The sequence below is a fragment of the Notolepis coatsorum genome (assembly GCF_963971535.1).
Source record: "Notolepis coatsorum genome assembly, chromosome: 13".
In the NCBI taxonomy this organism is placed as follows: domain Eukaryota; kingdom Metazoa; phylum Chordata; class Actinopteri; order Aulopiformes; family Paralepididae; genus Notolepis; species Notolepis coatsorum.
Genome location: NC_140177.1, coordinates 35650970 through 35663826, shown reverse-complemented (window position 1 = coordinate 35663826; position 12857 = coordinate 35650970). Strand labels below are relative to the sequence as shown.

Genomic DNA, 12857 nt, shown 5'->3' with positions numbered 1-12857 from the left:
TCCATCAGGGTCCCCCATTTTCAATTCATATAGACATTTATGACATACACAACATACATGACATATAGGTATTTAGTACTGATACATTTGTGACATAAACGGTATTCAAATATACAGTACTGTTACCCCTAGATCCTGACAGAGTATATACATATGATGGGGATGGGACTGTACATTAGGAGGGGGTGGGTGGGTGGGAGAGAAATATACATACGGCGGGGAGGGAATATATACATGCGGTGGGGAGGAGACTGTCTATAAGGAGGTGGTGGGGGTTTTGGGCATTTACGGTGGCCAGTTTCGAATTGCAGCCTCCCGTAGGTGCGTAAGAGCGGTTTTGAATGTGGGTAGGGATTCACATTCCTTTACAGCTTTGGGTAGGGCATTCCACATTGATGTGGCATAATTGCGAAACGTGTTTAGTCCCTTGTTTGAGCCGAATCTGGGTTTAACATGATTTGTTGAGCTTCCTCTGGTGTAGTGGTTGTGGTATTCACTGACCTTTGGGAAGTATTTTGACATGTACATGGGTACCTTAGTCGTATAGTGTATCTTGTAGACCAGGCCCATTGCAAGTTGCTGTACTCTGTCGTCTACTCTAAGCCATCCTAGGTTGTCAAAGTGGGCAGGGGTGAGGTGGGTTCTGGGGGTAAAGTCATGTAGTAGTCTGACCAGTTTGTTTTGTGATGTTTGTAATCTTGTTTTAAGCGCCTTTGAGGTGCTTTGGTACCATGAGGTGCACGCATAGTTGTAGTACCCTTGAATGAGTGCTCCTGCCAGAGTCTTCAGGGTATTCTTGTTTACCAGAGAGGAGATCCGGTACAAGAATCTAGTTAGTTGGTTGACTTTTTTTTATTACATTGGATGCCATTTTGTCACAGGAAAGATTTGCCTCTAGGATGGAACCCAGGTAGGTAATTTCATCTTTCCTTGTGACAATATTGTCACCCACTGTAACTGAGAAGCCGTCGGTCTTGCTGAGTTTGTTATTTGAACCGAAGAGAATGGACTCTGTTTTGCCCATGTGTAATGATAGTTTGTTATCAGCGAGCCATATGCAGATTTTGCCTAGTTCCGAGCTGAGGTTTTTTTCAACCTGCAACTTGTTCTTGTCAGAGACCAGCAGGGCTGAGTCGTCCGCAAACAGGAACAAGTTGCAGTCACAGGCTGACGACATGTCATTTGCATAAATTAGGAAGAGTAGCGGTCCTAGTATGCTTCCTTGTGGAACACCACAGCTCACTGTGAGGGGGGGGGATAGAGTACCGTTTACCTCTACCATCTGTTCTCTCCCCTCCAGGTAGGATTGCATCCAGCTCACTGATAAACTATCAAAACCATCTTACATGCTGTCTGGCTACCTAACAGATATCTTACATACTGCCTGGCTGACTGGCTAGCTAACAGATATCTTACAATCTTACATACTCCCTGGCTGACTGCCTTGCTAAGAAATATCGTACATAGGCTACTGCCTGGCTAGCTAACAGATATCTTACATATTGTCTGGCTAGCTAACAGGACACTAGACCTCTATGCCAGTGCACTCCTCTGCAGCATGTGAGTGTGAATTTTGACAGAGCAGCGTTATATGCCTCTCTTCTCTTAGGAACTCGGGCCAAACTGAGCTGTGTTACCCAGGGTGGGTCATATACCCTCTGGTCGCCTGCCGTATGCTGGTCTGTCACACAGCCCTCAGGTCAATACTTTGACCCCTACCTTCACATAATGGAGCATGTCTGTTCCCCGGGTCCTATGTTCCCCGGGTCCTATGTTCCCCGGGTCCTATGTTCCCCGATTGATTGATTGATTGATTGATTGATTGAAAATTTTAGACCACCAGCCCTGATTCCAAACTCTAACCTTAACCAACTTCGAAAGAGGGCCTAAGCTTAACCAGTTCGAAACAAGGTGGACATTAATAATTAATAAAATAATAATAAAAAAAAAAGTTCAATCAATTAATCAATCAATTGGGGAACATAGGGCCCGGGGAACATAGGGATGATCCCAATGGATCAAGTGAGATTGTTTTGAAACGGCCTCTGAAATACTCTTTGACAGTGGATTGCATTTTCAGTTCAAACTGTGTGTGTCTGTGTGTGCGTGTGTGTGTGTGTGTGTGCGTGCGTGTGTGTGTGTGTGTGTGTGTGTGTGTGTGTGTGTGTGTGTGTGTGTGTGTGTGTGTGTGTGTGCGTGCGTGTGTGTGTGTGTGTGTTGAGTGTGAGTGCATGTATGCGTGCGAGCGAGCGTTTGTGCATGTGTGTGTGTGTGTGTGTGTGTGTGTGTGTGTGTGTGTGTGTGTGTGTGCGTGCGTGCGTGCGTGTGTGTGTGTGTGTGTGTGTGTGTGTGTGTGTGTGTGTTGAGTGTGAGTGCATGTATGCGTGCGAGCGAGCGTTTGTGCATGTGTGTGTGTGTGTGTGTGTGTGTATATGTGCATGCATGCATGTGAGTGAGCGTGCGTGTGAGTGAGCGTGCGTGTGCGTGCGTGTGACAGGCTTAGTGACAGGGACCTTTCAGCTGGAGTCTGACCACATCTGTGCCCTCCGGAGGAAGGAGGGGAAATGCATCCTGGGAAGAAGTGAGATTGAGATCAAACCAAACACAAAGTTAGTCTTTGTCTGCAGGGCGGCTGGCAGCAGCCAGCGAGCTCTGAGTACTTTAACATCACTGCCTCCCCTCAGCAGAGCCTCAGCCTTCTGCACTGTAGAAAACTACAGCTATCTCGGTGTCTTCACTGTTGACCTGGAGGTTCAGTATTTTAACTGTTGTCCTGGAGGTTCAGTATTTTAACTGTTGTCCTGGAGGTTCAGTATTTTAACTGTTGTCCTGGAGGTTCAGTATCTTAACTGTTGTCCTGGAGGTTCAGTATTTTAACTGTTGTCCTGGAGGTTCAGTATTTTAACTGTTGTCCTGGAGGTTCAGTATTTTAACTGTTGTCCTGGAGGTTCAGTATTTTAACTGTTGTCCTGGAGGTTCAGTGTCTTAACTGTTGTCCTGGAGGTTCAGTATTTTAACTGTTGTCCTGGAGGTTCAGTATTTTAACTGTTGTCCTGGAGGTTCAGTATTTTAACTGTTGTCCTGGAGGTTCAGTATCTTAACTGTTGACCTGGAGGTTCAGTATCTTAACTGTTGTCCTGGAGGTTCAGTATCTTAACTGTTGTCCTGGAGGTTCAGTATCTTAACTGTTGTCCTGGAGGTTCAGTATTTTAACTGTTGTCCTGGAGGTTCAGTATTTTAACTGTTGTCCTGGAGGTTCAGTATTTTAACTGTTGTCCTGGAGGTTCAGTATTTTAACTGTTGTCCTGGAGGTTCAGTGTCTTAACTGTTGTCCTGGAGGTTCAGTATTTTAACTGTTGTCCTGGAGGTTCAGTATTTTAACTGTTGTCCTGGAGGTTCAGTATTTTAACTGTTGTCCTGGAGGTTCAGTGTCTTAACTGTTGTCCTGGAGGTTCAGTATCTTAACTGTTGTCCTGGAGGTTCAGTATCTTAACTGTTGTCCTGGAGGTTCAGTATTTTAACTGTTGTCCTGGAGGTTCAGTATTTTAACTGTTGTCCTGGAGGTTCAGTATTTTAACTGTTGTCCTGGAGGTTCAGTATCTTAACTGTTGTCCAAGAGGTTCAGTATTTTAACTGTTGTCCTGGAGGTTCAGTATTTTAACTGTTGTCCTGGAGGTTCAGTATTTTAACTGTTGTCCTGGAGGGTCAGTATTTTAACTTAATAAGTATCTACATATATGTAAAAAAGGATTATATGCAGGTATTGTGGCAGATATCATCCCTCGTCATGTGGTTACGTGGAGGAAGGGGGATACTATTGTCACAAGCAGAGGAGAGCTAATTGAGGAGTTGATTAGGACTGTGCAGTGGTTTGTAGACTTCTTTTTTTTGTACTGTACTTGTGCTGCATGATGACAATCCATTTTAATCTAATATAATAGAATAATTTCTGAATACAATCCATGCTGTTCCTGACACTAGCAGTATATAGTCGGCCACAAACTACTGCAAAGTCAACGGGCTCCTTCCTGTACAGGCTGACTGAGTAGATTTCATAGTGATATTTGGTCAGCCTGTCTCACAGATTATACTGAAGAGGTTGTCAGGAGGGCGAGTGAGACTGACCCTGAATCTGCTGTCGGAGGCCTGAGCTTTCCTCACCCACTACAATAACAGCTTACAGTCAAAGTATAAATACTGTACATGTAGAAAAATACTGGGTTCTTCCAGGAGAGTTCTTTGTGTTTCCACTAAAAACACACTTCTTCAATCACTATCTGAAATGAAGAAAAATCCATGCACTTTGCTACTAAGTAATCTACCTTGCTTATACTACTACCTATGCTAATTCATCTATACTACTATGCTACTATACCTATACTACCACCTACTATGCTAATATATCTATACTACTATCTACTGTACCATGCTACTATACCTATACTCAGTGGCGGCTCTGCCACTAGGGGCGCAAGGACGCCGCCCCCCCTTCAGGCCCTGCCTGGTTATATGAGAGTAGAACAAGAAAAAGTATCTTTTTGTTTTTTGTTTTATAGCCCTATAAATAATATAAACATGTTTAAAATGAATAATATTTACTCATTTTAAGTATGTTTGTATTTCCAATACACAATATAACGTTATTATCTAAAATAAAAAAACACTCGTTTTCCTGAGCAGGAAGTGACGTTTTTTTTATTTTTTTTATTTTTTCGTATTTCTCGGCCCGGACTAGACGCGATAGCGCTCTGAGTGCGCGTCACAGTTTGATCGCTGTATCCGTCACAGCCAATCAGTGCATAACGCGTTGTGCGTTGAAATATGACTATTATGTTGGAATCCGGGCACGATTTGAAGCGGTCTAGCCAGTAGCGTCAAGAATTTCTGTAGCCGCATTTCGCGGAGACGCTCTCTGATTGGCCGACGCCAGTATTTTTTTCCGTAGCAGAATTTCACAGAGACGATCTCTGATTGGCCGAATCCAATTTCTAATGTTCCAATTCTAGCTTATTCCAATTCTAGCTTATTCCTAGGTTGGTGATGCAGGCAGCTGTTTGTCTTAGAGCGTGCCGTGACTGCAAGTTCTTTAGACTGTTAAGCTTAGGCACTCTTTCAAAGTTGGTTAAGGTTAGAGTTTGTCTTAGAGCATGGCGATAGAACGCCAGGTAGTTTGCAGTCTGTTCGAGCGGAAATGGACAAAGGAATGAAGTACTTGTGTTGTGTGGTGCTTCTGCTAACAAGCTAACACTTGGCTAACAAGCTATATGGCGGATGCAGTCTGGACACAGTGGACAGTGGTCTGGAATACATCAACAGTGGATTATACACTTTATCAAGGCAAGCCCTGAGTCCTGCCCTGGACGTGTCAACTAAACAGTGAGTCTCTCTCTCTCTCTCGCTCTCTCTCTCTCTCTCTTCTTTTGGATTGAAAATACGTGGATTATGGCTTGTTCAATATCGTCTATGTTTGAATGAATGAATGAATGAGAACTTTATTAACAGATTGCAGAATGGGTACAATACAGTACGGCTCAATACACACAATTGTTAAGGGGATGCAGACCAGAGAAAGACGTTTGTCTTGTTTACATCAGGGTCCCAGATTTTCGATTCATATCGATAGTTTAATAGCTAGCCTTGGCTCGTTTAACAATATGCAAAATATGTGTACAGCCCTGTACTCATACTGAAGTTATTCTTGGTATATAATAGGTCTGATTGTGTAACGAATCGATTCCACGTCGCGCTGTGTGTGAGAGAGAGAAGGAGAGAGGGAGAGATCTGCGTGTTTGGAGACAGAGCGAGTTTTGTTTCTAACTTTTCTATTTATATATTGTGTTTCAAGTTGTGATTGTGAATTAGACTATACTTTATTTGACTGGTTGTGTGTTGTTGTAGTAACAGCTGAGCGACTTGTTCATAAGAGCCGATTCATTGCCGTGAGCGTGAGTCGAATCGCTCACGTCTTGCCATGAGTCGGTTGCGTGGTACTGTACATGTTTGCAAAATGTTTGGTATAGCGCCCCTAGTGGCGAAGCATCGACGGGCCGCCACTGCCTATACTACTACCTACTATGCTAATTGTGTCTATACTACTATCTACTGTACCTATACTACTACTAATACTACTAAATATATTTGTATCGCCCGAAATCACATGGAATAGCCCCCATGGGCTGTACAAGTCTTCTTGTATAAGTAAAAAAGAAACATCACAAAAGATTAAAAAAATTCTAATAAATAGACTACTATTACCTACTATGTCTATACTACTATATATATTGCTACTATGCTTATATTACTACCTACTATGCTAATATGTCTATATTACTTTGCACTCAAGTTCAACACTGTTTGATGAACACTGTTACTGACCCTTAGCTGCCAGAGTTGTGCCCTTCCTGCCGACTTGTTGTACACAACTTGTAAGTTGCTTTGGATAAAAGCGTCAGTTAATTGACTACATGTAAAATGTATATAAAAAATTATATATAAAGGAATGCAATTTTAGTGAATGTGAATGTTAAGGCGTTGGTGTGTTTTGGTACGAAGCAACACGGGACGCTCAGGACAGAAAGACTAGGACAAAGTACATTTTCACTTAACAGTGTTTTAATTTGTGGGCAGGAGGACTTTAGGAATAAGTGAGGTAGTGTTTTCTGAACTACTAACAACACTAGACGAAAACACATCACATTAAATGAAACATGAGTGTGAATATATATATAATATAATTCCCCCCATGCATGTGCCCGGCCAGCCAGGCTTGACCTGTAGAAACCTACTGGTACAAACTGAACCCTGTAGAGTGAAACACAACATCATTGTTACAGACATGATATTTACAGATGAATATACTAACAGATTTCCTCATTTAAAGGTGCTATAGATAACATTCAGCCACTAGATGGTGCTATATATAACATTCAAACACTAGATGTCGCACTAGAGCACCAGCATGTCATTTATCCAATCAGGTGCATTCCATGTGGGGAAATGGGAAGTAGGGAGGGGATACATGCATGCAACATGTAAACAACAACATTCATTTTGGACCCGCAAACATTTCTTACATGATAAATGTAAGAATATAATAGATAATTTTTTTTGGGGGGGGGGGGGGGGGGCAATACTTTTATTCTGCACCTTTCTAAAAGCTCTGTGGATGTATATCTATAGCACTTTTAAAGCCCCAATCTGTGATTTCTAGTGCTCAAATTTAACAACAACGCACACTCCAGAATGTCAACAAGTGCTGTGACACCCGTATGGCAGGAGAGGGCTCTGTAGAGCTGTTTATTGTCAATACTCTGTAGTCGCGTAGAGTCAGCTCTACTGGCCGCGTTCACCTCGCTAGCATGTTGTCTCACCGCCAGGAACAGATCTCAGACCAGCTCCTCCAGCCCTGAACCTGTACAATAACAAATAAGTGTTTCCCCACTGATCAGAGATCGGGCTTCAAGAAGAAGAGTTTTTTTTGTATATTATATATATATTTCTCCCATCCCCCAATTTAGTTGTTATGCCAATTCCCTTCCTGGCCGTTGCACTCATTGCCCTACTGTCGGTCTGGTGAGGGTGTGACTATCACATGCTGCCCTACTGTCAGTCTGGGGAGGGTGTAGACTATCACATGCCTCCTCCGATAGATGTCGCCAGCCGCTTCTTTTCACCTGACAGTGAGGAGTTTCACTGGGAGAACGTAACTATCGGAGGTTCACACTATCTCCCCCAGATCCCCTCCCTGCTGAACAGGTTCCCCGACCGACCAGTAGGAGTCGCTGTTTGCAACGACCAGGACTCGCAGCGACTTCGCAGGGACGACTGACCAAGCCGGAGGTACCGCTGACAGCTGGATTTGAACCCAGTCTCTGCGGTGGTAGGCGAGTGCTTAGACCTCTACGCTACCCAGCCGCACCTTCAAGAAAAAGTTTGAGTGAAAAAGATTTACCACGCACGCAAAAGTACTTCTGCCGCCACCCACTCAGTACTATATTAGACATCAAAGCATGAAGCCAATGAGGAAATAACAGCAATATAGCATTCAACAGCGATTATTCAATATTATTTACATCAACATTATATACAAAATATACAACCTACTGTATGTTGAGACAATGTGCGCTATCTATATTTATATATATAATATATATATATATTACTATTGTGTAATAAGTACATTTGTGTGGCCCTTGTGTTCTGGAATCACAGTACGAGGACGGGTCACGGGTCAGGGTTGCCATAGAAACATATAATGGCTTCCCTGTTACCACAGAGACCGGACGGATGGAATCGCTGTTGGTTTGTTTTATGAATTAGAACCCGACGTAACCGTGTGCTTGCAGACGCAAAAGCTTTGAGTTCCAAAAGCAAACCCTTCTCTCGAGACCTTTCCCCCTCGTCAAGACAGACACAAATCTACCGGAGACGGACTGGACCTGGGCCCTGTCCAACAAGCGTACGCTCCCGTCCAACGACTGGACGCTCCCCTGTCCAACAAGCGTACGTAGGGCACAGGTTCTCAAACTTTTCCCCATCAAGGACTCACATTGATACACATTAGGACCCCCACATTGATACACATTAGGACCCCCACATTGATACACATTAGGACCCCCACATTGATACACATTATGACTCCCCACATTGATACACATTATGACCCCCATATTGATACACATTATGACTCCCCACATTGATACACATTATGACTCCCCACATTGATACACATTATGACCCCCACATTGATACACATTAGGACCCCCACATTGATACACATTATGACTCCCCACATTGATACACATTATGACCCCCACATTGATACACATTAGGACCCCCATATTGATACACATTATGACCCCCACATTGATACGCATTATGACCCCCACATTGATACACATTAGGACCCCCACATTGATACACATTATGACTCCCCACATTGATACACATTAGGACCCCCACATTGATACACATTAGGACCCCCACATTGATACACATTAGGACCCCCACATTGATACACATTAGGACCCCCACATTGATACACATTAGGACTCCCCACATTGATACACATTATGACCCCCACATTGATACACATTAGGACTCCCCACATTGATACCCATTAGGCCGTGGACCCCCTTGGATGAGATTTAGTCTCGGGGGTGTTTGTTGTTAGATATGAATTATTTCAGAATTCCATAATTGTCTATAGACGGGTTTCTTGTTTGTAAACACAACAACTGACTAAAAGTATAATGGAGCTCTATGGAGAAACCATGACACTCCCCTGACTAAAAGTATAATGGAGCTCGATGGAGAAACTAAAAGTTGTATTTTTTCAAACAAAAACAGCTGGATGTAATTTTGCCAAACCAGCATGGCTGTGAGTGTGAGTCTCTCACCTTTTACATATCTATCTGTAGCATGGACTGATTGTTTAGATCGCTAGCATGGCTAACAAATGTAAATCTATTATAGTCTGCCCCGTTGTTCTGACCAGGATTACGTTCTTTTTTGCCTCCTTGATGCGCAGCTCACTGAGTCTGACGTAGACCAGAAACCCGTCTATATACTGTAGGTGGGGAGATATCATTGGAGAAAGTGAAACCCATGATTAGAGTACTAGTACACTCGTTAGAGTACCAGTACACTCATTAGAATACTAGTACACTCTCTCTTTGTCTGGGGACCCCCTGGGACCTCCTCGTCGACTCCTGGGGGTCCCTGGGCCCCTCGTTGAGAAGTGCTGCCATGAGCGGAAATGGGCAGTCGGTCTTGAATGAGTCCAGGCTGCAGCGCTGTGCTGTAATTACTGCTTGTTGAGATGATGAGTGGGTTCTGCTGCACGTCAAGTGGCCTCGTCTGATAGGCAGCCTGTCCTTGCAGTGCGGTTTCAGATGACTGCAAACACTCGGAAGGCCTTGCCACCTGTTGGGTTCACTAAGCTGGAGAGAGAGAGAGGGGGGGGGGGGGAGGGAGAGGGAGAGAGAGGGGGGGGGAGAGAGAGACGTAGGAAGATAGAGGGAGATAGAGAGAGGAATAGAGGGATATAGAGAGAGATTTAAGAGAGACAGAGGGGGGGAGAGAGGAAGAGAGAGATAGACAGAGACAGGTTGGTATTATTCTAGAAGGAGGGACATACTGTATCTATTAGCATAAAAATAGCATTAGTGAGAGTCAGTTCTGTCTCAGGCTTGTTTGTTGTGAAACCTTTGTGAAGCAGGAATAAAAGTTTTAGCCACAGATTCTGTTTGACTCAAGAGTCTTCTTCAAAATAACTATTATGTACCCTACTACTATGCTACTATTCTTGTACTACTACCTACTGTATCTTGCTAATATGACTACTGCTATGCACTCAAGCTCAATACTATTTGACAAACAATACCACTGACCCTTAGCTGCCAGAGATGTACCCCTCCTGGTGAGTCTCCTTAGTTTATAGTTTCCTTGGTTCTGACGTGATGACCCTTCCTTTGTTTATAGTTATCCACTTTTTTCTCCTTATTTTTTCTATTTTTCTCCCATCCCGATTTCAAATTGCCAATTCTCCCCTCCCCTGTCTTGAACGTTGCTAGACTATGCCTCCCACTGGTCGACTGTAGTGAGGATAGAAGCCTTGCATCACGTGTTCCCTCCGGTACACGAAGAGGCAGCCTGTCGCATCTGTTCACCAGACAGCGCAGACTCTCAGTGGCGTGGAGTAACGCGTGGGAAGCTCATGCTGCCCCCGATACTTCCTGTCTCTGTTGTACAGGCGTCACCCAACCGACCTGTAGGAGTCGCTGTCCACAACGTCCAATCCCCACCCATCGACTTTCCACCCGCTGACTCTGCCAATTGAGATAGTATGACGACTGGCTCAAGCCAGAGGCAATGCTGACTCGGGGACTCGAGACCGGAGTCTCTTACATTAGTGACGAGCGCAATCTCCGCTTCGCCACCCAGCCGCAAGTGATGCTGTTCTGATAGCACGGGTACCTCTCTGAAGAGATGCTGTTCTGATAGCACGGGTACCTCTCTGAAGAGATGCTGTTCTGATAGCACGGGTACCTCTCTGAAGTGATGCTGTTCTGATAGCAGGTACCTCTCTGAAGAGATGCTGTTCTGATAGCACGGGTACCTCTCTGAAGAGATGCTGTTCTGATAGCACGGGTACCTCTCTGAAGAGATGCTGTTCTGATAGCATGGGTACCTCTCTGAAGAGATGCTGTTCTGATAGCATGGGTACCTCTCTGAAGTGATGCTGTTCTGATAGCAGGTACCTCTCTGAAGAGATGCTGTTCTGATAGCACGGGTACCTCTCTGAAGAGATGCTGTTCTGATAGCACGGGTACCTCTCTGAAGTGATGCTGTTCTGATAGCACGGGTACCTCTCTGAAGAGATGCTGTTCTGATAGGTACCTCTCTGAAGAGATGCTGTTCTGATAGCACGGGTACCTCTCTGAAGAGATGCTGTTCTGATAGCACAGGTACCTCTCTGAAGAGATGCTGTTCTGATAGCATGGGTACCTCTCTGAATTGATGCTGTTCTGATAGCAGGTACCTCTCTGAAGTGATGCTGTTCTGATAGGTACCTCTCTGAAGAGATGCTGTTCTGATAGGTACATCTCTGAAGAGATGCTGTTCTGATAGCATGGGTACCTCTCTGAAGTGATGCTGTTCTGATAGCACGGGTACCTCTCTGAAGAGATGCTGTTCTGATAGCATGGGTACCTCTCTGAAGTGATGCTGTTCTGATAGGTACCTCTCTGAAGAGATGCTGTTCTGATAGCATGGGTACCTCTCTGAAGAGATGCTGTTCTGATAGGTACCTCTCTGAAGTGATGCTGTTCTGATAGCACGGGTACCTCTCTGAAGAGATGCTGTTCTGATAGGTACCTCTCTGAAGTGATGCTGTTCTGATAGCACGGGTACCTCTCTGAAGAGATGCTGTTCTGATAGCATGGGTACCTCTCTGAAGAGATGCTGTTCTGATAGCACGGGTACCTCTCTGAAGAGATGCTGTTCTGATAGCATGGGTACCTCTCTGAAGAGATGCTGTTCTGATAGCATGGGTACCTCTCTGAAGTGATGCTGTTCTGATAGCAGGTACCTCTCTGAAGAGATGCTGTTCTGATAGCACGGGTACCTCTCTGAAGAGATGCTGTTCTGATAGCACGGGTACCTCTCTGAAGTGATGCTGTTCTGATAGCACGGGTACCTCTCTGAAGAGATGCTGTTCTGATAGGTACCTCTCTGAAGAGATGCTGTTCTGATAGCACGGGTACCTCTCTGAAGAGATGCTGTTCTGATAGCACAGGTACCTCTCTGAAGAGATGCTGTTCTGATAGCATGGGTACCTCTCTGAATTGATGCTGTTCTGATAGCAGGTACCTCTCTGAAGTGATGCTGTTCTGATAGGTACCTCTCTGAAGAGATGCTGTTCTGATAGGTACCTCTCTGAAGAGATGCTGTTCTGATAGGTACCTCTCTGAAGAGATGCTGTTCTGATAGCATGGGTACCTCTCTGAAGTGATGCTGTTCTGATAGCACGGGTACCTCTCTGAAGAGATGCTGTTCTGATAGCATGGGTACCTCTCTGAAGTGATGCTGTTCTGGTAGGTACCTCTCTGAAGAGATGCTGTTCTGATAGCATGGGTACCTCTCTGAAGAGATGCTGTTCTGATAGGTACCTCTCTGAAGTGATGCTGTTCTGATAGGTACCTCTCTGAAGAGATGCTGTTCTGATAGCACGGGTACCTCTCTGAAGAGATGCTGTTCTGATAGCACAGGTACCTCTCTGAAGAGATGCTGTTCTGATAGCATGGGTACCTCTCTGAATTGATGCTGTTCTGATAGCAGGTACCTCTCTGAAGTGA

General features: G+C 44.5%; 1 protein-coding gene across 2 annotated transcripts in view; it reads right to left on the bottom strand.

Annotated features, from left to right (window-relative positions):
- Positions 1-7125: 7125 nt before the first annotated feature.
- crispld1b (cysteine-rich secretory protein LCCL domain containing 1b) overlaps positions 7126-12857 on the bottom strand; it is a 92162-nt gene continuing 86430 nt past the window's right edge. For both annotated transcript variants that reach the window (XM_084327901.1, XM_084327902.1), the window contains one exon: positions 7126-9941. In XM_084327901.1, coding sequence (XP_084184027.1) covers positions 9890-9941 — 52 coding nt within the window. In that variant the 3' untranslated portion in view covers positions 7126-9889. The remainder of the gene's footprint in view (positions 9942-12857) is intronic.